At 45.6% G+C, this 27,987-nt stretch overlaps 1 protein-coding gene across 3 annotated transcripts; it reads right to left on the reverse strand.

Moving 5' to 3' along the window:
- Positions 1–432: 432 nt before the first annotated feature.
- slc22a16 (solute carrier family 22 member 16) lies at positions 433–17,174 on the reverse strand. Of its 3 annotated transcripts, none has more exons than XM_076988151.1 (9): positions 16,812–17,174; positions 14,920–15,393; positions 13,513–13,630; positions 12,609–12,923; positions 11,386–11,611; positions 7,935–8,062; positions 3,995–4,104; positions 3,390–3,475; positions 433–3,093 (listed from the first exon to the last, which is right to left on the reverse strand). In XM_076988151.1, exons 1-9 carry the CDS (start codon positions 16,859–16,861, stop codon positions 3,038–3,040), a joined length of 1,563 nt encoding a protein of 520 aa, XP_076844266.1. In that variant the 5' UTR covers positions 16,862–17,174; the 3' UTR covers positions 433–3,037. The 3 variants fall into 3 exon arrangements, with proteins under 3 accessions (XP_076844266.1, XP_076844265.1, XP_076844264.1); XM_076988150.1 differs by having other exon boundaries at positions 3,390–3,562; XM_076988149.1 differs by having other exon boundaries at positions 435–3,093; positions 3,390–3,489; positions 16,812–17,173.
- Between the last annotated feature and the right edge of the window lie 10,813 nt (positions 17,175–27,987).

Consider the following 27,987-nt stretch of genomic DNA (forward strand, 5'->3'; position numbering starts at 1 on the left):
CTTTGGAAACCTTTGGCATATTTGCAATTTTTTTCCCCAGTACATAGATGGTCATAGGCTCAAATAATAATGTTGCATGAATAATAATGAGGGATGAATAATAATGTTTATATTATGAATATTAATTAAAGTGTGAATATTAATGAGGCAGTTCACCCCCCGGTTCACCCTCGTTTTTGCCATCTCACTGTTTCTGAATGCTGAGTCACATCTTGTGATGAAATGCAGTGGGCTGCACTAACAGAGAAATTGCACCATGGTTCATGTTAATCAAACCAAAGCTGCCAAGTGTGTGTGTGTGTGTGTGTGTGTGAGAGAGAGAGAGAGAGAGAGAGAGATTGTGTGTGTGAGAGAGAGAGAGTGAGATTGTGTGGGGGGGGGGGGGGGGGGCTGCACTAACAGAAATTGCACCATGCTTCATTATTCAAACCAAAGCTGCCGCGTGTGTGTGTGTGTGTGTGTGTGTGTGTGTGTGTGTGTGTGTGTGTGTGTGTGTGTGTGTGTGTGCGTGTGAGAGAGAGAGAGAGATGGGGGGGGGGGGCTGCACTAACAGAGAAATTGCACCATGCTTCATTATTCAAACCAAAGCTGCCGTGTGTGTGTGTGTGTGTGTGTGTGTACAGGGTCAACGTGCTGCCTTTAGCTAGTTGTCTCTGCCAGTCTTGTTTGTGCAAGGCTATATAAGGTACCCCTAACAACTACATAAGCGCGAGCACACACACACACACACACACACACACACTTCTCCTCATGCACAGACTCAGAACAACACCAAATACCAACACCAAAGACCAAGTTGTTCAGTCTATGTAACCAACACACTAGTCATAGGTTAGAGCATTTAAACTGCTCTACAACTGAAACTTGACATTACATGTTTCAGTTCTGGATACACCATATTGCCAAAAATATTCGCTCACCTTCTTTGACTCTCATATGAGCTTAAGTGACATCCCACTCCTAATCCATAGGGTTCAATATGACGTTGGTCCACCCTTTGCAGCTAGAACAACTTCAACTCTTCTGGGAAGGCTGTCCACAAGGTTAAGGAGTGTTTATGGGGACTTTTGACCCCATAATGTTGGACAAGAAGGCCTGGCTCTTGGTCTCCGCTCTAATTCATCCCAAAGGTGTTCTATCGGTTTGAGGTCAGGACAGACCAGTCAAGTTCATCCACACCAGACTCTGCCATTAATGTTTTTATAGACCTTGCTTTGTGCACTGGTACACAGTCATGTTGGAAGAGGAAGGGGCCAGCTCCAAACTGTTCCCACAAAGTTGGGAGCATGGAATTGTCCAAAATGTCTTAGTATGCTGAAGCATTCAGATTTCCTTTCACTGGAACTAAGGGGCCAAGCCCAGCTCCTGAAAAACAACCCCACACCATAATCCCCCATCCACCAAACTTTACACTTGGCACAATGCAGTCAGACAAGTACCGTTCTCCTGGCACCCGCCAAACCCAGACTCGTCCATCAGATTACCAGATGGAGAAGCGTTATTCCTCACTCCAGAAAACACACCTCCACTGCTCTAGAGTCCAGTGGCTGTGTGCTTTACACCACTGCATCCAACACTTTTGGTCAGCACTTGGTGATGTATGGCTTGGATGCAGCTGCTCGACCATTCCATGAAGCTCTCTGCACACTGATCTTGAGCTAATCTGAAGGCCACATGAAGTTTGGATGTCTGTAGTGATTGACTCAGTCAATCACTCAGTCAATCAGTTGGTGACCTCTTCACACTATGTGCTTCAGCATCCGCTGACCCCGCTCTGTCAGTTTACGTGGCCGACTACTTTGTGGCTGAGTTGCTGTCGTTCCCAAACACTTCCACAAGAATCAATATATGACCCAAACTTCTAAGGAATAAATGATTTTGCTACTGCATACACTACCGTATACATTATGATAATATCAGAATAATAGAACAATCCCAGAGCAGATTAACTTTCTCTGCGTGTTTTAGTGAATCAATATTCAAATGGTTTCACCACTGGAAATCATCTGGGTAAAAATAATTCATGCCAATCTTTTATGCAAATCACATCAAATAATCCTCAATGCATATTTAATACATCCCAAAGCACAACACAATTTAAGATGGTTTAAGCGTCACACTGAAATTCTTAATTATTAATAATGATCTAATAGGGTAAACACCCATCTGATGAAATTTAAGGGACATTAGAGGTTTTCCAGTTTAAAACAAAAGATGTATTGGGCATGCAGTCTTGTAAAAAAAAAAAACAAGAATTAAATGAATGTAAAATGAATTAAATAATGTAAGGCCTTAAACTGCAGCACAACCAACCTTTGACACTGTTACAGCCTTTTACACTGTTAACGTCCTTGTAAGTGAAAGCGTTAACAGTGTAACCCTAACCCTAGAAAAATAAAATAAATAAACATTCATATGATTCAAAGTAAAGGAATAAATAAAATATCTAAGCTAAATTATTTTTGTGTATTTACACAAGAACAGCATGAATCCTAAATGAAAAGACACTGAAGAGTGTTTAGAGACTTCGTTTGTCTCATGACGAATCCAGATGAATTCTGGGATGAACACTCTATTAAATAAAGAGGTGTACTAATTCTGTTCTGATGTGACTGGTTAGATTGGATCATCAAAAACAAGTAACAGAAAACATCTGCAATGTAAAATGCAAAATCCTATAAAAATAGCAACTGTCACAAATCCTCCAGTGTCATTATACTCGATTTAGTGTATAACTTGTTTTCTTTCTTTGCTGATCTTCTTCCAGTAGTTTATGCAAAATCATTCATTGCAAAAAAATAAATCTCCATATTAACATGGTGCATTGAACAAATGAACACAGTCTTTCAGCAGAAGAATGAGGATCACAAGGTTCTTCCTCTGAGCTGTGTAGTTCCTCTCTGTCTCTACAGCTCAGGTTTTACTGTCAGCCAGCTTCATCTGCAAACCGTCCTCTGGGCTTGTGGTCTTCTTGCTGGGCGTGGAGCCCAGGGCCTCGGCCTCCTCCAGGGTGTTGGTGAGGGGCTCTCCCAGGGTTTCAGGCAGGAACAAGGTCAGCACTCCAACCATGAAAGCCAGAATCCCCACAATGAGCTGCATCAGGAAGAGAGGGACTTGTTTAGAGGTCGCTTCAAATTATAGCTGCATATTTTGGAATGAGTCTCTATAAATGACATTTGACCCTGATCTTCTCATTTACGTCTCCCCCATAAACCAGGGCCACCATGATCCATCTCGTGCTCAGAATGAAGCATTTAATATACCTTTGAAGAAGCTACTTGATCACTAATTGATCAGAGTTGGAATAGATCGTTGTTATGTGGGAGGGTTCAGGTCAACTATGGCTGCTGGTCTTTCTTCAGTGTCGGGCCACAGCGGGGCGAGCGTACCTGAGGCAGGTAGATCCAGATGTCGGCGAGGTAGACGCAGAAGGGAGCCACCACGCTGGCAACACGACACATCATACTCCCAGTACCTACCGCCAGAGACCTGCAACAATGTTACTACACCACTGTTACTACACCCATCACACATCATACTCCCAGTACCTACCGCCAGAGACCTGCAACAATGTTACTACACCACTGTTACACCACACCTAACTACACCACTGTTACTACACCCATCACATACTCACACTGTCCACCACCAACGACGAGGCAGGGGGTGACGAGGCAGGGGTTGTGAGGTAGGGGGTGATGAGGCAGGGGGTGATGAGGCAGGGGGTGATGAGGTAGGGGGTGATGAGGCAGGGGTTGTGAGGTAGGGGTTGTGAGGTAGGGGGTTGTGAGGTAGGGGGTGACGAGGTAGGGGTGACGAGGTAGGGGTGACGAGGCAGGGGTGACGAGGTAGGGGGTGACGAGGTAGGGGGTGACGAGGTAGGGGGTGATGAGGTAGGGGTGATGAGGCAGGGGTGATGAGGTAGGTTTATGTATAGAGCAACATTTTGTCAACAGGCTCATGAAGTTGCTTCATTGTAATGCATGTTACGCACCTTATGACGGTGGGGTACAGCTCACAAGTGTACAAATAAATCAGGCCAAACGCGATGGCGATGGCGAACTTCCCTGTCATACTAAGTATGACCGCCAAAAACTCCCTGTCCTGTAATGGAGAGAGAGAGCATTAATCTACTTACAGTTTTGCTGAGTGAGAGCAATGTGCAAGATTTATCATCTGAATAAAAGCCTGTGCTGGCTGATGGCTCTAAACGTCTGTTCACATTAACCATATTAAACACAGTAACCAAATTAAACACAGTAACATTTGTCCATCTTTTGCTCTATTGTGAGTAAAAGCCCCCCCTCCACACACACACACACACACACGCACACACTCACGCTGTATGGAAACACCCCCCCCCCCCCCCCCCCCCCCAAGCCCATGTGTTACCATACACCGTCCGGGACACACCTACACACCTATTTTTAAATCCGTCCTGACACAAGACACAAGATCTCACAGCTTAGATCATTTACAGTGTGGCGGGGACACGACAGTTTGGATCATTTACAGTGTGTCCAGGACTGTCTGTGGAAATCTGCTGATGAGCATTGAAAATGTTCACTGGCTGGAGAATAATTACAAAGACAACTGCTCAACACCCAGACAGACTGTGTGCTGTAGGAAGACTGAGAGTCACGTCACTCTCCACCTTCACAACCTCCACCTTCACAACCTCCACCTTCATAACCTCCACCTTCACAACCTCCACCTTCATAACCTCCACCTTCACAACCTCCATCTTCATAACCTCCACCTTCACAACCTCCACTTTATTTGCTTAAACAATTATTTTGTGATGATCTTTAAGATTAAGAACTCTGGAAAAAGTCTGACTTTGCTGTGGGACTCTGCAGAGGAATTTAGGTGGAGGGTATGGGTGGAGGGCATGGGTGGAGGGTTGACAGGTGGGGATTGCTCCCCTGGCTAAATCTGGCAGTTAGCAAGAGCTGCAGTTAAACGGGCTGATGTGAGCGTTGTAAACAGGACAGAGAATGAGGACTCACGGTTTAGATAATAATTTCAACAGACTGTACTGATGCATTATAACTACATATGGCAAAGCAAGGAATTTTATTTGTATAGCATATTTCTATACTCAAAGTTCTTTACATAAGAGAAAGGTAAAATGGTGGAAAAATATGAAATAGAGAAAATAAAATAATAGATTTTTAAATGATATAAATATAAATCAAAAGCACGATGGTAAGATTCAGTTGAGGCAAAATGTTCATACCTGCTAAAATTCTCAACCTTTTCAGCTGTAGTGCTGTATGCAGTGTGTACTAGTGTGAAGTGTGTTCAGGTGTACTAGTGTGAAGTGTGTTCAGGTGTACTATAGCATGGAGTGTGTTCAGTTACACTACTGTACGGAGTGTGTTCAGCTGTACTAGTGTGAAGCGTGTTAAGGTGTACTACAGCATGGAGTGTGTTCAGTTACACTACTGTGTGGAGTGTGCTCAGGTGTACTACTGCATGGAATGTGTTCAGGTGTACTAGTGTGAAGCGTGTTTAGGTGTACTACTGCATGAAGTGTGTTCAGGTGTACTACAGCATGGAGTGTGTTCAGCTGTACTAGTGTGAAGCGTGTTCAGGTATACTACTGTGTGGTGTGTGTTCAGGTGTACTACAGCATGGAGTGTGTTCAGGTGTACTAGTGTGAAGCGTGTTCAGGTGTACTACTGCATGGAGTGTGTTCAGGAGTACTATTGTGAAGTGTGTTCAGGTGTACTACTGCATGGAGTGTGTTCAGTTACACTACTGTGCGAAGTGTGTTCAGGTGTACTACTGCATGGAGTGTGTTCAGGTGTACTAGTGTGAAGCGTGTTCAGGTGTACTACTGCATGGAGTGTGTTCAGGTGTACTAGTGTGAAGCGTGTTCAGGTGTACTACCGCATGAAGTATGTTCAGGTGTACTACAGCATGGAGTGTGTTCAGGTGTACTAGTGTGAAGCGTGTTCAGGTGTACTACTGCATGGAATGTGTTCAGGTGTACTAGTGTGAAGCGTGTTCAGGTGTACTACTGCATGAAGTATGTTCAGGTGTACTACAGCATGGAGTGTGTTCAGGTATACTAGTGTGAAGCGTGTTCAGGTGTACTAGTGTGAAGCGTGTTCAGGTGTACTGGGGTGAAATGTGTTCAGGTGTAGTGTGGGATTCAGTCATGTTGGGTACAGGAGATCTTGACCACATGATCTTGACCACATGCCTCAACTGCTGGACCCTCAGAAACAGCTTCTAACTAGATGCTTATGTCACAACATGTTTAGAAGCGCGCACACACACACACACACACACATACATACACACATACACACACACACACACACACACACACACACATTGCCTTACTGTTAAAATTGCCTTTTGTTACTGAACACAAATTCCCTGTCATCCAAGTTAATCATTTTTCCACCTGATCAGAACTTCTGTGACCTCATATTTTATAATTATATAACAATTTTAGCATTTTAATTATATAATTAAATTATCATATAAATGACAAAAAAAGCCTTACAGATCCTTGATATTTTAAACAAATGTGTTTTTTGGGTTTTTTGCAATCAAAATGATGATAAGATCAAAGTTTTTCTCTGTTTGTTTCATTGTAAGTGTCGTCTCCTGGAGCACAGTGCCACATGCTGCCTAAACAAACACATGTGGTTAGAAAGTTCACAGATCATTGATGGCCACTCTTCCTTCTTTAACACTCGCTCTCATTTAGAATCTGTTTATTTGGGTTTAGAGCAAAGTATAAAGTTCTCTGTTTATGAGTTCTCTGTTTAGCCATTTCAATCTGGTCTAGTTTTATGTGTCAGTCCATGAAATAAAACACATAAACACACAACTACAACTCACTGCCAAACACGACAACAACTACATCACAGTCCCTCTCCACCCAAACACGACTACAACTACATCACATTCTCTCTCCACCCAAACACGACTACAACTACATCACATTCTCTCTTCACCCAAACACGACTACAACTACACCACAGTCCCTCTCACACCCAAACACGACTACAACTACATCACATTCTCTCTTCACCCAAACACGACTACAACTACATCACATTCTCTCTTCACCCAAACACGACTACAACTACATCACAGTCCCTCTCACACCCAAACACGACTACAACTACATCACAGTCCCTCTCACACCCAAACATGACTACAACTACATCACATTCTCTCTTCACCCAAACACGACTACAACTACATCACATTCTCTCTCCACCCAAACACGACTACAACTACATCACATTCTCTCTCCACCCAAACACGACTACAACTACATCACATTCTCTCTTCACCCAAACACGACTACAACTACATCACATTCTCTCTTCACCCAAACACAACTACAACTACATCACATTCTCTCTCCACCCAAACACGACTACAACTACATCACATTCTCTCTTCACCCAAACACGACTACAACTACATCACATTCTCTCTTCACCCAAACACAACTACAACTACATCACATTCTCTCTCCACCCAAACACGACTACAACTACATCACATTCTCTCTTCACCCAAACATGACTACAACTACATCACAGACCCTCTCCACCCAAACACGACTACAACTAGATCACAGTCCCTCTCCACCCAAACACGACTACATTTAGGGATGCTAACTGATGAATACTGAACTGGTTGTTGCACGAGTTTGAGAAACATTTCTGTCATGTCTGTGACTGACATTGTCACTTCTCGGATCACTTTAATCACACACTGTGACTGCCTGAGATTTGATTTAGGCACCTGAATGAAGACAGGTTGACATACACCTGTCAAAACACACACACACACACACACACACACACACACACACACACACACACACACACACACACACTCACACACACCACACACACACACTCACACACACACACACACACACACCGCTCTGGTACCTGAGGCACGGCGATTATGAGCATACAGGCCACGCCACTCAGGAGCAGGGCTGGGGCACAGGTCCTCTTCCTGCCCACACGGTCCATGGCGAAGCAGCCAATCAGATAAGAGGGCAGCTCAACCGCACCTGTCAGCAACCAATCAAATGAGTCAACCTAGCATATGAGTAGTCGTCCCATGCCACTACAGCCATAAGATCACTGACATTACGAACTGTATGATGGGGGTTAACGTGGAGTCTCAAGACTGAGATCTGTGACATATTCCAGTCTCAACACGAGACTTATTTTAATGGGCTTATCTATCATTTTAGAGACTAGAATAGTATATTGATAGTTTCCTCAAAAACAGTTAAGATTATCCTCCTGTTTAGGGTGTTAGTGCTCAGTGTTAGTGTTGAGAGTGTAAGAGTGTTCAGAGTGTCAGATCATTGATGGCCACTCTTCCTTCTTTAACACTCGCTCTCATTTAGACTCTGTTTATTTGGTTTTAGAGCAAAATATAAAGTTCTCTGTTTATGAGTTCTCTGTTTAGCCATTTCAAACTGGTCTAGTTTTTTGTGTCAGTCCATGAAATACATAAACACATGAAACATAAACACACAACTACAACTCACAGCCAAACACGACTACAACTACATCACAGTCCCTCTCCACCCAAACAAGACTACAACTACATCACATTCTCTCTCCACCCAAACACGACTACAACTACACCACAGTCCCTCTCCACCCAAACACGACTACAACTACACCACAGTCCCTCTCACACCCAAACACGACTACAACTACACCACAGTCCCTCTCACACCCAAACACGACTACAACTACATCACAGTCCCTCTCCACCCAAACAAGACTACAACTACATCACATTATCTCTCCACCCAAACACGACTACAACTACACCACAGTCCCTCTCACACCCAAACACAACTACAACTACATCACATTCCCTCTCCACCCAAACACGACTACAACTACATCACATTCTCTCTTCACCCAAACACGACTACAACTACATCACAGTCCCTCTCCACCCAAACACGACTACAACTACATCACATTCTCTCTTCACCCAAACACGACTACAACTACATCACATTCTCTCTTCACCCAAACACAACTACAACTACATCACAGTCCCTCTCCACCCAAACACGACTACAACTACATCACATTCTCTCTTCACCCAAACACGACTACAACTACACCACAGTCCCTCTCACACCCAAACACGACTACAACTACATCACAGTCCCTCTCCACCCAAACACGACTACAACTACATCACATTCTCTCTCCACCCAAACACAACTACAATTACATCACATTCTCTCAGAGAATGTTGTGTGTTGTGTTCAGAGTGTAAGAGTGTTCAGTGTTGTGTTTAGATTGTTGTGTTCAGAGTGTAAGAGTGTTTAGAATGATCCATCTCACAAGACTCTTATCATGCTATTCCAAGGAAGTGCCAATGTGCACACACTCACCCCTCCATACCACCCACAGACACTCACCCCTCCATACCCCCACACACACACTCACCCCTTCATACCCCCCCCACACACACTCACCCCTTCATACCCCCACACACACACTCACCCCTTCATACCCCCACACACACACTCACCCCTTCATACCCCCCACAGACACACTCACCCCTCCATACCACCCACAGACACTCACCCCTCCATACCCCCACACACACACTCACCCCTTCATACCCCCCCACACACACACTCACCCCTTCATACCCCCACACACACACTCACCCCTTCATACCCCCACACACACACTCACCCCTTCATACCCCCCCACAGACACACACTCACCCCTTCATACCCCCCACAGACACTCACCCCTTCATACCCCCCACAGACACTCACCTCTCCATACCCCCACACACACACACTCACCCCTTCATACCCCCCCCACACACACACACACACTCACCCCTTCATACCCACAGACACACACACTCTCCCCTTCATACCCCCACACACACACACTCACTCCTTCATACCCCCCACACACACACACTCACCCCTCCATACCACCCACAGACACTCACCCCTTCATACCCCCCACACACACACACTCACCCCTTCATACCCCCCCACACACACACTCACCCCTTCATACCCCCACACACACACACTCACCTCTCCATACCCCCACACACACTCACCTCTCCATACCCCCACACACACACTCACCCCTTCATACCCCCCACACACACACTCACCCCTTCATACTCCCCACACACACACTCACCCCTTCATACTCCCCACAGACACTCACCCCTTCATACCCCCCACAGACACTCACCTCTCCATACCCCCACACACACACTCACCCCTTCATACCCCCACACACACACTCACCCCTTCATACCCCCACACACACTCACCCCTTCATACCCCCACAGACACACACTCACCCCTTCATACCCCCACACACACACTCACCCCTTCATACCCCCACACACACACTCACCCCTTCATACCCCCACACACACACTCACCCCTTCATACCCCCCCACACACACACTCACCCCTTCATACCCCCACACACACACACTCACCCCTTCATACCCCCCACACACACACACACACACTCACCCCTTCATACCCCCCACACACACTCACCCCTTCATACCCCCCACACACACACTCACCCCTTCATACTCCCCACACACACACACTCACCCCTTCATACCCACAGACACACACACTCACCCCTTCATACCCCCACACACACACACTCACTCCTTCATACCCCCCCCACACACACTCACCCCTTCATACCCCCCCACACACACACACTCACCCCTTCATACCCACAGACACACACACTCACCCCTTCATACCCCCACACACACACACTCACTCCTTCATACCCCCCCCACACACACTCACCCCTCCATACCACCCACAGACACTCACCCCTTCATACCCCCCACACACACACACTCACCCCTTCATACCCCCACACACACACACTCACTCCTTCATAACCCCCCCCACACACACTCACCCCTCTATACCACCCACAGACACTCACCCCTTCATACCCCCCCCACACACACACTCACCCCTTCATACCCCCCCACACACACACACTCACCCCTTCATACCCCCACACACACACACTCACCCCTTCATACCCCCACAGACACACACTCACCCCTCCATACCCCCCACAGACACACACTCACCCCTCCATACCCCCCACACACACACACTCACCCCTCCATACCCCCCACAGACACACACTCACCCCTCCATACCCCCCACACACACACCATCCCTTCATACCCCACATACACACACATGCACGCACGCACGCACACACACACAACACACACACACACACACACACACGCATGCACTGCTATCAGGACTCTGTGATCTTCTCAGGCAGAGCTCACGTTCTCTTTGTCTCTTCTTACCAGCCAAGAAGAGGTTGACGTACTGGTTTCCTCCCAGGTTGACGGAGCCCAGGCTGAAGACGTAGTAGCCCAGCGCGCCAATGAACCAGATGGCCCAGCAGGTGGCGCTGCGCCTGGCCATCCTCCAGCTGCTGAACATGTCCAGGACGCTCAGCTTCCTCTCCACCTCCTCCAGGCCTCGGCTGTCACGTGACCCCACGCTACTCCTCTCCATCAACTCCATCACCTACGCCGTCATAACAGTGGATCAGTGATGTGGTACCACTGCTAAAATCTCCACTGCGCTACCATTAGCACTCGAGATAATCAGACCAGGACAGTGACACACAGGCTAATCAGACCAGGACAGTGACACACAGGCTAATCAGACCAGGACAGTGACACACAGGCTGATCAGACCAGGACAGTGCCACACAGGCTAATCAGACCAGGACAGTGACACACAGGCTGATCAGACCAGGACAGTGACACACAGGCTGATCAGACCAGGACAGTGCCACACAGGCTAATCAGACCAGGACAGTGACACACAGGCTGATCAGACCAGGACAGTGACACACAGGCTGATCAGACCAGGACAGTGACACACAGGCTAATCAGACCAGGACAGTGCCACACAGGCTAATCAGACCAGGACAGTGCCACACAGGCTGATCAGACCAGGACAGTGCCACACAGGCTGATCAGACCAGGACAGTGACACACAGGCTGATCAGCACTGTAATTACATGATCATCTGTCAGGTCACAGAGGTCCTGGTCACAGAGACCCCTGCGCGCGCGCACACACACACACACACACACACACACACACACACACACACACACCCCTCTACAGTAAGCTGATAGTGAGTTCTGCTTGGCTCAGAGTTCATCACTGCTGTCTGGCAATGCAGCTCTAACTGACCCAGAAAATCCAAACCAAGACTAGAGACCCTAACCCCTAACCACTACCCCTAACCCCTAACCCCTAATTCTAACCCCTAACCACTAAATTCAAAGTCAAATTTACTTATATAGCGCTTTTCACAACACACGTTGTCACAAAGCAGCTTTACAATCGTATGGGTCCAGATCCCTAATGAGCAAGCCAGACCCCTAACCCCTATCCCCTAACCCTAACCACTAACCCCTACGCCTAACCTCAACCCCTAACCCTTACCACTATCCATACCCCTAACCCCTACCCCCTACCCCCTACCCCCTATCCCCTAACAGCTGCACCTTCATCTTGGGCTCCAGGCCGTTGAAGTGGGCGATGGTGTCCAGTAGTTGCTGTGCCTCCTGGTGGTGGCCCTTGGCCATCAGGTAGAAGGGTGTCTCGGGGAACCTCCAGCAGTAGAGCAGGAAGGGGCAGGTGGTGAGGGTGAGGATGAGCTGGTACAGCCACCACACACGCACCAGGTAGCCCACCAGTGCCACCACCATGATGCCCACCGCAAAGGACGCGTGCACGTGCATGGACGTCCACGTGCGCACACGACTCCCCGTGAACTCGGTGACGTAAACAAAAACCACAACCAGGTAGCCGCTTGACGCCTGCCGACACAGAGAGAGGGAGTGGAGGAAGGTGGAGAAGGAGGTGGAGAAGGTGGTGGGGGGTGGAGAAGTAATGGAATACATATTTCATTAGGCTTTTTTAACTTTTGAGTAAAACACCATGTCCATCTGTCTCCCTTTCTCACACACACACACACACACACACACACACACACACACACACACACACACACCCAGAATTTGCTGATGAGTCTTGAGACTGTGCTGATGGGGAAACACTGTAAGTGTATATATGCTTCCCTATGAATACTGCTGGAGTGTGTCTGTGTGCGTGCGTGCGTGTGCGTGCGTGCGTGCGTGCGTGCGTGCGTGTGTGTGTGTGTGTGTGTGTGTGTGTGTTTTGGCAGGTGTATGTCAACCTGTCTTCAGGCTGTCTAAATCAAATGTAAATCCCAGGGCAGTGGTGCACATGTGTGTGTGAGTGTATGTGTGTACACAGTAGACCCCTAGCCTTCACCTTGACCCCTAACCTTCACCATGACCCCTAACCTTCACCTCAACCCCTAACCTTCACCTTGACCCCTGACCTTCATCTCCTCTGGAAACAGGCCTGCAGTGGGACACTTACCATGGCAAGCAGGAAGCGCATCACCATAAAGAGGTAGTAGTTTCCTGTAAACGCCACAGAGATGCCAAACACAAACTGACCCAGGCTGGTGGTCATTAGAATGGGCCGCCTGCCAACCCTGGAGGAAAAGAAACAGTGACACAGGAAGTGTTTCGTCAAGCAGCCTTATCATGTACCGTTGTCTTAAGAATGTATTATCATGAGTATATGTGAAGAACATTCTTCACACAGCAGTGTACTGTTGTAAAAAGTATTCTGAGGTAGTAAGAATTGCAGTGAAGTATACACATTTTCTATAGAAACAGGATGTTTTGGATGTTTCTGAGTGTTTCAAAGTGTTTCTGATGTTCTAGGGGGTGAGATACTTCTATACCTGCAGTTATTTATAGACACTGCTGTAAAGTGTCCAAGTAAGAAGAAAGAAACTTTAAATCAATTTTTGTTTTTTGTTTTTTGCTTTTAAAACAGCATCAATTTGTAAGTACACTGGCATGTAGTTTTTGAAAGTACTCAGCTAGTATGTTGCACAAAGCCTCTTGGAGAACTTGACTCAGTTCTTCTGCAGAACATCCACACAGCTTCAGTGCTGAATGCTGACCCACTCTGCTTTAGTAGTGAGTACTGACCCTGACCCATGTAGTGCTTTCCAGCCCTTTGGTGGAAAAACTGCCTTCTGTTGTGCCCATAAATGTCAAATCCTGATTGACGGGTCCAGAGCAGAGAGTTGGACATCTCCACTGGACATCTCCACTGGACATCTGCGTTGGACATTTCCTGATTCAGATGAGTAATCCTGATGTCTTCTATACTCCTTCTATACTGATCTGTGCATTTCCGTTTCATGCTTCTGCAAGGGGTAGCATATCTGGAAACCCACGTCTGCCGTGAGACGTCTTGAGACGTCTGTGAGGTATCTGTGAGATGTCCGTGAGACGTCTGTGAGATGTCCTATGGCACTACCACTCTCTCTGCTGGACAGACTCTCAACAGCCATTTTAATAGGAATAAAGTTCCTAGTATCTGATGAACTATCAAGTCTACAGTCCATTTGATAACATGCAGTTTGTGTGGGACGCCCTGTAGCCGTTTATTAATAGTGTTTCTGACTTAATTGACTCTCCTGATTGTAAAACTCCAGCATCACTGCTGTGCCTGTGAAACTGGACATTCAGAACCATGTTGGTGTTGTGTCAGTAGTAATGCTAAGTTAGGTTCACCATTCAAACAAAATCTACATGGTTGTGGAGGACAGAATCGGACCAGTGATGAAGAGGAGATGGTGTGTGTATGTTCTGTAACTTCACACGTGTAAACCACATCACAGGAGGTGTAGAGGTGTGTGATGAGGATGGTCAGTTCAAACATGTCATACCAGTTTCACCAAGTGTCCGTGCATCACACACATACCTGTCTGCCATGTCCCCGAACACCAGCGCCCCGATCAAGACCCCCAGCATGAAAGTGGGCTGTGAAAGCTTGGCCAGCCATTCCTTATCACACACCAGGTCCCAGTCCGTGACGGTGCTCCGCTCCACATGGCTGTGGTCGTACAGGTAGTGGCCGCAGGCCTCCACGGACTTATTGCCAAAGAACTTGTACTGGAACTCCAGCGCGTCGTGACGCAGCGCTTTGCGACAGGGGCTAAGTTCCCACTGATCTCCGGTAACCGTCCGCACCAGCACCGGTCCGTTCCGGGGGTTGTACAGTGACCAAATATCATCCAACGCGGCCACGGAGATGTTACCGTACAGGACGTTCGTGATGTTACCGGGTGGGTCGCACAGGAATTTCGGTGTGTCCACCAGAAAAACGGAGGCGAGGTAATGAATGCCGCACGCGACGGCCTGGAAGACGGCGGCGAAGTACAGGCAGGCTTGAAACCTACCGGACACCGGAGAGATACGTTACCGACACACGGAAACCTCACGGAACATCCACGTTAAGACTGCTGGTCAACGTGGGAAACAAGGAAATTCAAGTGATACAATTTTCTATTTGTAGTGAGCATCTGAATTAAGCCAAAAATGTCTGAGATAAAAAAATCTTTACACAACCGGTTTAATGCTTTTTCCTTATAACGTCCAGTATATTCGCAATGACACAAATGAGACGCATATCAGTAACCAGCAAAAAAACAAGCCAAATTCTAATAGTAGTAGTATTGGTGAAGATGGATCACGATCTATTTATCAGACATGACAGTAGAAGTAAGTAAGTAAAAATTTTTTTTATAGAGCACCTCTCAAGATAAAGATCACAAGGTGCTTTACAGGATAAAAGAGAAAAAACAGTAGTAAAACAGTATCTAAATGTATATATAAAATAAAAATATAAGAAAAAACTAAACAAATGCAAGCCTAAAAAGATACGTTTTTAACATTTTTTTAAAAGACATAACCGAATCTGCAGTTCTTATAGGCAAGGGGTTAGAGTTCCAGAGACGGGGAGATGCTGTTGCAAACGCTCTATCACCTTTAGTTTTCAACCTTGTGCGCGGTACGGCCAGTAAAAATGTATCACCTGACCTCATAGACCTAAGGGGAGTATACACATGCAATAGTTCACTGATGTAACTTGGGGCTTGACCATGTAAACTTTTGTACGTCAGGACCAACATGTTGTATTCTTAATTTAATGGGGAGCCAGTGCAGTTGTGCGAGTAAAGGTGTAACATGACAGTATTTTGATGATTTAGTTAAAAGCCTTACAGCAGCATTCTGAACAACCTGGAGACGCTCTAGGGAGTTATTACTAATACCTGTATATAAAGAATTACAATAATACAACCGCAGGGTTGCCAACTTTTGACGTTCGCTTGGAGTGAGATTTTAACCTGGAGCCGGTGGCGAGTGTATTTTGTTGGGGGGGGGGGGGGGGGGGGGCGGCGAACGAAAGTTGTTGAGCGGGGGGGGGGTATTCAATACTAGTAACGTATTGAATCATATATGTGGATCTGAGGTAAATAAACTGGATATTTTTTTTCGGCGTGAGATATCGGAAGTGTGGCGTGAGAGCGTGTGAAAACGGTCAAATGCGTGTGTCTCACGCTCAATGCGTGAGAGTTGGCAACCCTGCAACCGAGAGGAGATGAAAGCATGGATAGCAATTTCGAGCTCAGAGCGTGACCCAATGGGACTTAGTTTAGCCAGGTTCCGTAACTGATAAACACAGGAGTGAACCAGAGGTTTGATGTATCTAAGGAGAATGCCGAATCAAAAGTTACTCCAAGAGTTGAAACTCTTCTGTGTGCGTATTTGTTCAGTACATGGTTGTTAATACTCCTATAACCAAACACTTGCCTTCCGAAGTGTCCGAGCTCGGCGAACAGCCTCTCCACGCCGGTGCTCATTGTGAGGGTGTGTGCGGTTCTGGTGTCGTTTCCTCCGGATCTTCTTTTAACTGGACTCCAACAGTTTGTAAGTGTTGGACCTCAGTCATCCCCCAATGGAGAAGGGGCAGAACATTTGGAGAATATTTAACTTCATAAAGTGTACAAAAAATATCAAATAACTTACAAATCAGAGCGGTGAAGAGTGTCAGTGTGGCGCTGTGTTGTGGTTAAAGGTTTAGTGTAAACGCCTCCGAACCTTAGACAATATTTGTTCAGTACACCACGGGCTACACAGCCAGCATAGACTCCTGAGGTCTTGTTGACTCGTCTTACTGTGTGTGTATTTTTGGTGTCCAATCACTGGTCTGGTTTTACCTCGCTCGCGTGTGTGTATATATATATATATATATATATATATATATATATATATATATATATATATATATATATATATATATAAATAATAGAGAGAGAGAGAGAGAGAGAGAGAGAGCAAAAGCTCACAGGTGGAGTGTCTGATCATGTCACCTACATTAGTAAATTACAGAAAGATAATTATCAATATAATCTTGTCGGTTCTGACTGACTTAGCTTAGAATGTTTTACCAGCAGAATCCGAGCCTGTCGAGCACTAGTGGCAGTTTGTACATACGCTGACCAGCCATTTATTTAGGGTGACCAGATTTGTGTTTTCTTTTTGCCGGGGTGGGTCATCGGTGTATGATATGACACAAATGACATGTTGTCTGTGTAAAAATTGCATTTATTGAACAGCACAAAACAACATAGTACCTGCCGTACACGTCACGCACTCTGCCTCACACGGATCTCGACCCTGGTGAACGCACGGGAATGTTTTCTTTAACCCCTCCGTAAACGTTTTCGTTTCGGCATTGTCGTAGAAGCGGCGGACACACTTGCAAACACTCGGGGGTAGACTGGCAGGCCCACGCTGTCTTCTCCACACACACACACACACACACACACACACACACACACACACACACACACACACACACACACACACACAATGTAAAGTAGATAGATTTGAGGAGAAGGACGAGACTAATTTGCCATACAGAGAATCCTGGAATGGAGTGACAATTCTAATCACACTGTACATGTATTATGATTGAGGCAGTCGAACAAAATCCCGGACGATTTTGAAATTTACCCCGGACATTTTTTTAGGTCTCAAAAGTAGGACATGTCCGGGAAAAAGAGGACGTCTGGTCACGCTAATTTATTACGTTTATTCTGCACGTCTGGAAATAGTTGTGCTCCCTTCAATTTATGTTCAGCAGCGATTCAGTTTGTCACTGATGCAATTTGTGAATGATTCAATTTGTGAATGATTCGGTTTGTGAATGATTCGGTTTGTAGAGGTAGCTTAGCTCAGGGCGTCCTACGTGTGTGCTGCTTTGCAGTGTGAGTGTCTTCTGTGTTCTCTTCAGTTCATTTGTACAGTAATCACAACAGCAATCACAACTTCTACAGTTCTTTGGTTCTCGACCCAATGAGCCGAGCAAGTACAGTGGCTATAAAAAAGAGTAGGAGGGTGATGGCGGTAGCTCTCATATACCAAATATGAGGAAAATAAAAAGTTTGGTAATTAATTAATATTTTTTTTTTACATTGTTACAGGACGATTTTCCCAGGTTCATGTTTTCATAAATGTTGAGTATTCAGTGGCACATTTACACAGATAGTCAAAAACATTTATATTCTGCAATAAAATGTTTGATACAGTAATTTTTGATAGGGTTGTGTGAATGAAGATAATGCTTCACAAATTGCCAACCATAATCATAATTGTCCCTCTTAAATGCCAGAGAGAAAGTGCAGACTCTTCAGTCTCTCTCCCTCCCTCCCTCTCTCCCTCCCTCTCTCTCTCCCTCCCTCTCTCCCTCCCTCCCTCCCTCTCTCTCTCCCTCCCTCCCTCTCTCCCTCCCTCCCTCTCTCTCTCCATCCCCTCCCTCCCCCTCTCTCTCCCTCTCTCTCTCTCTCTCTCTCTCTCTCTCTCTCTCTGTTGATTAAGGACCTCTGTCATTGTTTCTCTGGAAATGCAAATTGTTATGGTACATGCTTTAATTTGATTTTTTGTATTATAGCACCCTCTGCTGACCACTTTATAATACTTGTTATTTGGATGTTAATTCTCTCATTGGTTGTTGAGTCACATGATTTGGTTGCATGCTCAGAACGGCATTTTCTTTCAACCTAGTAAGAGAGCCGCATGTGTCAAGTCATCTTGTGTATCCAACTTCATCTTCCTGTGTAACCCCCTAAAGAAGCTTTGTTTGTAAGTAGATTTATTCATCTAGGCTATTACTTACTATTTGTGCTTATATTTAATTGGAACTGAAGGTATTCTGTGTGTATTTTATTTCAGTTTCACACTTAAGCAACTCTCTGTATAGAAGTACTCAGCTTTATTAAACGGACATTACTTCATGCTCCATCATCACTGAAGTTTGATGCTTTATTCAAGTTTGCTCGAGTGTTTAGCTATCTGGTGATGTGTGCCCCGCTACGCACTCAGGTGCCAGAATAGTGAAAAAACAGCACCACAGTGGGTTCTACACAGAAGATTCCCTTGTGGAAAAGCGAAGGACTGTTAAGCTCCGTTTCAGTTGTGCTACACTGAACACTTAAAAGCTCCAGATGGATACTACCACACAAGAGGCACAGCAGAAAGATCAGCCACCAGATCAGACACTTGTTACAAGGTCAGTAGCTAGCATCTCTAGCTCACGTTCCAGCAAGTCCTCTACTAGCCTAGCTGTAGCTAAAGCAAAGGCTAAAGTGTCAGCTGCACGAGCCAGTTCAGCCTTTGTTCAGAGGGAAAATGAGCTATTATTAGAGAAATCTAAGATGGAGGCTGCTTTTGCTACCCTGAAGCTAGAAAAAGAAATTGCAGTTGCTGAAGCTGAGGCTGAAGCTCTTGAATCTTCAGTAGCAGAGTCAAAGAGAAGCAGCAGAGCACCAAGCATAGCTCTTCCAACTCAGTCTCCACAAGAAAGAACCAACGAGTATGTTGAGTCTCATTCTAAAACTGCTTCTGATCCAGTAGCTATAGACTCAGGATACTGTCGACCTCAGCACTGTAATCCTATTACATTCAATAGTGCCACTTCCAACTTGACCAAAGGTGGCATTAATGTAACTAGACCACAGACCTCAATGAGCAGGGTATCTGACACACACCCTAATGCTAACCTTCATGCTTCGCACCCTGGATGGTCGCATCAGCCACTCTACACCACATACCACGAACAAGCTCCACAAGCCTCTTCAGTCAGCTTTGAGGGGTTTAGTGAAGTTGCTAGATTTCTTGCTAAACGTGAATTGCTCACTTCTGGTCTTACCAAATATGATGATCTGCCTGAAAGCTACTGGACATGGAAGTCGAGTTTCTTAAACTCCATTAAAGGAACAGGACTTTCCAGCAGTGAGGAGCTTGATTTGCTAATTAAGTGGTTGGGCCCAAAGTCATCAGAACATGTGAAGAGGATTCGAGCTGTTCACATCAATGACCCAACTTTAGGTCTAAGAATGGCATGGATGCGACTTCAGGAGTGTTATGGGTCACCTGAGATGATGGAGAAGGTGCTCTTTGACAGATTGGAAAGGTTTCAGAAAATAAGCAACAAAGATCCTCAGAAACTAAGAGAACTTGGCGACCTGCTACAGGAGATAGTATCAGCAAGGAATGAAGGCATCCTACCTGGACTGACTTACCTTGACACAGCCAGAGGCCTAAAACCCATAGTGGAGAAGTTGCCATTTGGCCTCCAAGAGAAATGGATCGCTCAAGGGAGTCATTATAAACTACAATACAATGTGCATTTTCCACCATTTGCATATTTTGCTAACTTCATCTGCAGAGAGGCCTACATCCGCAATGACCCAAGTTTCTCTCTATCTTCTTCAGGTGCTACAATAATGCAGGTGAATAATGCTGTGAAAAGGATGGGTAGTACAAAAAACTTCATCTCCTCACACGCAGCAGAGATCTCTTCTATGTCTGAAAGCAGCTCAACAGGGACCTCTAGTGCTAGGTCAGATATTAGTAAGCAGTGTCCCCTACATAAAAAGCCACACCCTCTTAAACACTGTCGAGGCTTTAGAGCAAAAAGCATTGAAGAACGCAAGGCATTTCTTAAAGAAGCTGGCATATGTTTTAGATGTTGCGCCTCCAGTGAACATGCTGCCAAAGATTGTAAGATTACAGTTCAGTGCAAAGAGTGCAACAGTGTCAAACACATAGCAGCTCTTCACCCTGGACCAGCTCCATGGCTTAGCCAGGCCCCGGAGATAGAGGATGGCGGGGAGGAGAAGAGTGCTGCATCTCCCACTGTGAACTCCAATTGTACAGAAGTTTGTGGAGAAAATAACAGCCCACGTTCCTGTTCCAAAATCTGCCTAATCAGGGTGCACCCCAAGGGACAACCTGAGAGGTCAGTAAAGCTTTACGCTGTTCTTGATGACCAGAGCAACCGGTCACTCGCTAGGTCAGAATTCTTTAACCTTTTTGGCCTTCAGGGCACAGAGGCACTCTACACTCTCCGCACTTGTGCTGGTCTCACAGAGATGTCTGGAAGGAGAGCTCCAGGCTTTGTTGCGCAACCTTTGGATTGTAGTCTCAGTATTAATCTACCAACACTTATTGAGTGCAACTATATCCCTCAAGACAGGACCGAGATACCTACTCCAGAGGTAGCAAAGCATCATACTCACCTTTACTCCATTGCAAAGTACATCCCTCCGCTTGACCCAGAAGCTCAGATACTCCTACTCCTTGGGCGTGATGTCTTACAGGTCCACAAAGTAAGAAATCAGCGCAATGGCCCCAACCATGCACCATATGCGCAACGCTTGGATCTTGGCTGGGTCATAATAGGCGAGGCCTGTCTAGGGTCAGCTCATAAACCTAAAGAAACAAGAGTGTTTCGAACTCAGGTTCTAAAGAATGGGCGCCACTCTTACTTCACGCCTTGCCCAAATCATCTCATTCTGAAGGAGAAGCTTACTGAGAGGTCTTGTTGTTCACATGATGGACAGAGCTTACAGTTGGCCTTTCATCCAGCTCCACGTACTGAGGACGAGTCCTTAGGCAACACGATTTTTCTTCACACGGAGCATGATAACAAGGTTGCTTTATCTGTTGAGGACAAACAGTTCATGGAGCTCATGAATAAGGAAATGTTCATTGATGAAGGGAATAACTGGGTAGCCCCACTGCCCTTCCGCACATCAAGAACACATCTGCCTAACAACAGAGAGCAAGCTTTAAGCCGGTTCCAATCTCTTTGTCACACTCTCGAAAGAAAGACTGAGATGAAGCAGCACTTCTTTGACTTCATGCAGCGGATATTTGATCAAGATCATGCAGAGCTGGCTCCACCTCTTACAAAGGGCGAAGAATGTTGGTACCTCCCCATATTCGGAGTGTATCATCCCCACAAACCAGGTCAAATCCGGGTCGTGTTTGACTCTAGTGCTCAGCATCTAGGAGTGTCTCTCAATGATGTTTTGCTAACTGGACCAGACCTGAACAACAGTTTGTTGGGTGTTCTAATGCGATTTCGTCGTGAACAAATTGCTGTCACTGTGGATGTGGAACAGATGTTTCACAGCTTTATAGTGAGGGAAGACCATCGAAACTTCCTCCGATTCCTTTGGTTCAGGAACAATGACCCGACAGATGAAGTTGTGGAATACCGTATGAGGGTGCATGTGTTTGGCAACCGACCCTCACCAGCAGTAGCGGTTTATGGCCTCAGACGTGCTGCTCTGCATGGAGAAGATGAGTACGGTCATGCAGCTAAGGAGCTCATTCACAAGGAGGTTTATGTAGATGATGGACTTTTTTCTCGGCCGTCTGTACATGAAGCAGTCAGCCTGCTTAATGCTGCGCGCAATATGCTGGCTATGTCTAATTTACACCTCCATAAGATAGCTTCAAACTCTCTGGCAGTCATGCAAGCCTTTCCATCCTCTGAGTATGCCAAGGACTTGAAGAATCTTGATTTGGATGTCGACTCTCCCCCTGTGCAGCGCAGTCTGGGTTTGAACTGGGACCTGACAAAGGACACGTTCACCTTCCAGGTCGCGATCACCACAAAGCCATACACACGCAGAGGTGTGCTCGCCACGGTGAATAGTTTGTTCGATCCACTTGGACTGGTGGCACCAATCTCAATACAAGGAAAGTTCCTGCTGAGAGAACTCACCCACAATACTGTCGACTGGGACGAGCCCCTGCCGCCTGAAAGGGAAAAAGAGTGGATGACTTGGAGGGGATCACTACAAGAACTTGACCACTTTGAGACTCCACGTTGCTATACAAGCACCTCTGTAGCCAATGCTCAGCGTGTGGAGCTGCACGTTTTTTCAGATGCTTCAGTGAGGGCCATTGCTGCAGTAGCCTACTTGAAGGTAGTAGATGACAATGGCATTAACCATGTGGGGTTCATTATGGGGAAAGCCAAGCTTGCTCCTCTGTCAGTTCATACTGTCCCACGACTAGAGCTAGGAGCTGCTGTCCTAGCAGTAGAGATTGCAGAGCTAGTGTCTAGAGAGCTGAATGTCAAGTTGGATGACACAAGATTTTATACAGACAGCAAAGTTGTGCTTGGGTACATTCATAATGTGGCCCGCAGGTTCTATGTGTATGTCAGTAACAGAGTGGAACGCATTAGAAGGTTCTCAAGCCCTGAACAATGGCGATATGTACCCACAACCCAGAATTCAGCAGACGTAGCAACCAGGTCAATACCTGCAGCATCACTCTCAAAAACCAACTGGCTCACTGGGCCAAAATTCCTTCTACTTTCCACAGAAGACAATTCTGCAAAAGCAGACTATGAGCTTGTTAACGCAGATTTGGATGTGGAAGTTCGATCTCAGCTCACGGTGTGCAGCGACTCAAACCTGGGCTCTCAGCGATTTGAAAGGAGCTCTACATGGAAGTCCCTCTTAAATGCCATTGCCACTCTAATTCACATAGTTGAAACCATAAAAACCACGACTACAAAACAGAACGCAGAATGTAGAGGTTGGCATCAGTGTTTGAAAGCCCACTCTCCGGCCAGCCTGTCAAAAGCAAAACAGGTTATCATAAGGTGCATCCAAGGTGAAGTGTACTGCACTGAGGTAGCTTGTCTGAAGCAACGGAGAGAAATCCCGAACAGTAGTCCACTAAGAAAGCTGGATCCTGTCCTCGATGGTGATGGTCTTTTGAGAGTTGGAGGCAGGCTGCATCAATCGTCTCTCTCTGAAGAGGAGAAACACCCTCTCATCATTCCTGGTTGCAGTCACGTTGGTACTCTGCTCATCCGCTACTACCATGAAAGAGTGAAACATCAAGGACGGGTGTTCACAGAGGGAGCCTTAAGATCAGCTGGGATTTGGATTGTTGGGGCCAAGAGATGCATTGCAAAACAGCTGTACAATTGTGTCCCATGCAAGAAGCTCCGAGGTAGGACAGCTGAGCAAAAAATGTCTGACCTTCCCTCAGACCGCCTGAGTACAGAGCCGCCCTTCACCAATGTAGGTGTTGATGTATTCGGTCCTTGGAGTGTCTCCACTCGACGAACACGTGGAGGTGCTGCAAACAGCAAAAGATGGGCAGTTATCTTTACATGCCTCAGTGTGCGTACACTGTTATACAAATAAACAAATAAAACAGAAAGTGGTGATTAGGTTTGTAAATATGGACAACACGCGAACTGCACATGTTCAGTAGATGTCCAGTAGATGTTCTGGTCAGACGGCAGGTCTGTCTGTGGCAGTATAACTAAAAGGGAGAGGGTGGGTCCCGATGGGATCTGAGACATCACATTTCACCCTCATCATCATCACAAACCCATGAATGCATTAAATAGCTGAAAGACTCCTGGAAAAACATATTTAGTGTTAGTGTTGTATATTAGTGTTGTCAGAACTGGGGTCCCTTCTGCCCTTCACTACTACCCAGACAGAGAATGATGTAACCTAGAAAAGTGTCAGAATGAGAGAGACTGTGGTCCAATCAACCCATCAGAGACACTGATGTGTGTAAAAATACTCAAAGACTTGTAATTCAGACTAAAAACATAATCAGAAAATCAGTAAGCAAAATCTTAGACCACCATGAGAGTTGGTACTTTAGCAATGGAGTAATGACCATTTGTAATTATTTCTCTTTTTATTAGACTACAAACATAAAATAAAGGGAATGAGAGTGCAGTATTAAAAATAGAACAAACACAGTGACAGGTGTTTTCACCTCCCCACATACATGAGCAGGGCAGGACAAGACTCAGTCTAAAGAAGAACTCTAGGATTAGCTGAAGGAAGCGTACTTTACCATTTCAGAAAACTTCAGAGTTGGGATTAGTGCAAAGGGAGATGACACTGAATATTCACTTTTACCTGTGGAAGCCAATTTGTTCTGACAATTGTGAGTGTGGTGTGTGTGAGGATGAGACAGGCAGCTGAGAACATTACGAATTTATTTATTTTAGTGCTGTCAATTTCAGGTGCCGCGATTTAAAAGTCCTCACCAGGATTTTGCTCAAGCTTGCTAGATTTTCTAATTAGCAATCCAGGTAAAATTAGTGGAATCAACACAATCCAGGAAGCCTGACCAAAATCCTGGTGAGGACTTTTAATCGCGGCACCTGGAATTGACAGCACTAATTTATTTGTATCGTAGTAGCACTGAGATATGATAACAGCAACCAGACCATACAGAGAGACAGTGGCTACACACACACACACACACACACACACACACACACACACACACACACACACACACACACACCATAACACACACTAGACTCTACACACGTTGCACTATAATCCTCTCACAACCAGTAGCTCCCCACACACACGCACATACATACATCTCTCTCATACCCACTGCACACGGACACACACACCTAAGGAGGTGTTGTCATACACACAATATACACCTTCATGCACATCACACTATACACACTACACACCTTCATACACACAGCATACATGACCATACACAGCTTCACACACACTAAACTCTACACACATTACACTCTATGACACAGCTTTTCAAGCCCTATAGTATTTCCCCATATTATTTTTCCTTCAGGAAATGCAAATCTAGTATATTATATATCCTGAGAGTACGCCTGTTACACACACACACACACACACACACACACAATCAGTTGGTTCTGAATCTGTACTTGGATCACGTCTGTTTGGGTGCAGTCGTAGAATATACAGCAGTCAGTCAGAGCTTCTCCACTCTCTCAGCTATAAGACACCAAAGAAGTCGTATTAGCAACCCTTTGATGCACAACATGGGTCAAAAGTGACACGGCTGAGTTTTTATTTTCTATATCTTTGCAATAAATCAATTAAATTAATTTAATCATTCAGCCTTCAAGGTATTCCTCAATTAACTTGTTTTTGATCATCATACATCCTTAATTTATTTTTCCCTTTCTTACTTTTTGAATAAAAACCCTTTTTGTATCATTACCCCTCTAATGCACAACATGGGTCTAAAAGGACCCGCAATCATTTTCTATGTTACTTCATGTTTGGCTGAGTGTTTCTATGGTATATCTTTTAAATTAATAAATCATTTTCTATTCCAAGTTTGCAGTAAATTTCTTGTTTTTGTTTAGTACAAATCTTCATTCTTATTTTCCTTTTTTACTTTCAGAAGAAACACAGCTTTTGTATTGCTACATCATGTTTACACACATGGGTCAGACATTTACCATTTACCACTCAGCACAGCTCCCATCACACAAGTATTGTTTTTTCAATTGTTCCAACATTATTTTAGAAAATATTTTGATGATCTTTGGGAAAGAATTGTACATACTGTAATATTTTATTAGGTTTAGGTTACCTTGAGAGTGAGAACATTACTTGTCAGAAGGTCACAAGTAATTATATCACCCAGGCCTGAGGTCATGACTGAGGTGCCCTTGAGCAAGGCACCTAACCCCAACTGCTCCCCGGGCGCCAGGCTGCCCACCACTGTGGGCATGTGTGCACCACAGCACCCTAGTGTGCGTTTGTGTGTGTGTTCTAAGTGCACAGATGGGTAAATGCGGAGGACAAATTTCGATTGCGGTGAAAAATCACAATTGACAAATATGGCACATTTCATTTCAAGTAATTATTATTTACTAGCTAACTGTTTCTAACTAGCTAACCTGTGGTTCTTTAGTACAACATGGTGGGTGTTTCCATCCTCAATGCCTACACCAACTTCACCTGCACAACACCCTGGTGATATGGGTGGCGTGATCGTTGGACGAGTGTCCTTCTCAACACGTTTTCAGATCCTGTAGATTTCTCCTCTGCAACATACGGAGAATACGACCCTTCCTTTCACAGGAAGCTACTCAAGTGTTTGTGCAGTCTCTAGTAATCTCAAAGCTGGACTACTGCAATTCTCTACTTGCAGGTCTTCCTCTACGGGTCATCAGACCTCTACAACTAATTCAGAATGCTGCAGCACAACTGGTCTTCAATCTCCCCAAGTTCTCACACGTGACTCCCCTGCTACGCTCTTTTCACTGGCTTCCAGTAGCGGCACCTTGATGCTTGCTTACAAAGCCAAAAATGGACTGGCCCCTCCCTACATGATGTCCATGGTCAAAAGCCGATCCGTACAGCGAACACTCAGAACCTCAAGCTCGGCTCGACTCGAAACTCCATGCTTAAAGTCTCATGGAAGACAAAGCTCCAGACTATTCTCCATCCTGGCTCCAAGATGGTGGAACGATCTTCCATTAGCTGCTAGGACTGCAGAGTCTATTGCTATCTTCAAGCGTAGACTGAAGACTCACCTGTTTGTTGAGTTCTTACCAGAGCATTAACTCAGCTGATACCACTTGCCGTTGTTCTTAAATTGTATGTCTGTGTATGGTTATTTGTGCTTCTTGGTAAACGTTTAACTTGCAAAACACTAGGTAATGATACTGACTCCTGTAGTTTAGTAGTAGTCTGACTCAATGGTATCTTGAATTCTGGCCTATCCGTACTACTTCCTAGGATGAATTCTGTGATCGGATGCAAAGCACTTTGTAAGTCGCTCTGGATAAGAGCGTCTGCTAAATGCCGTAAATGTAAATGTCAATCGAAGGGGACGA

Source organism: Brachyhypopomus gauderio, unplaced genomic scaffold (genome assembly GCF_052324685.1).
Source record: "Brachyhypopomus gauderio isolate BG-103 unplaced genomic scaffold, BGAUD_0.2 sc60, whole genome shotgun sequence".
Taxonomy (NCBI): domain Eukaryota; kingdom Metazoa; phylum Chordata; class Actinopteri; order Gymnotiformes; family Hypopomidae; genus Brachyhypopomus; species Brachyhypopomus gauderio.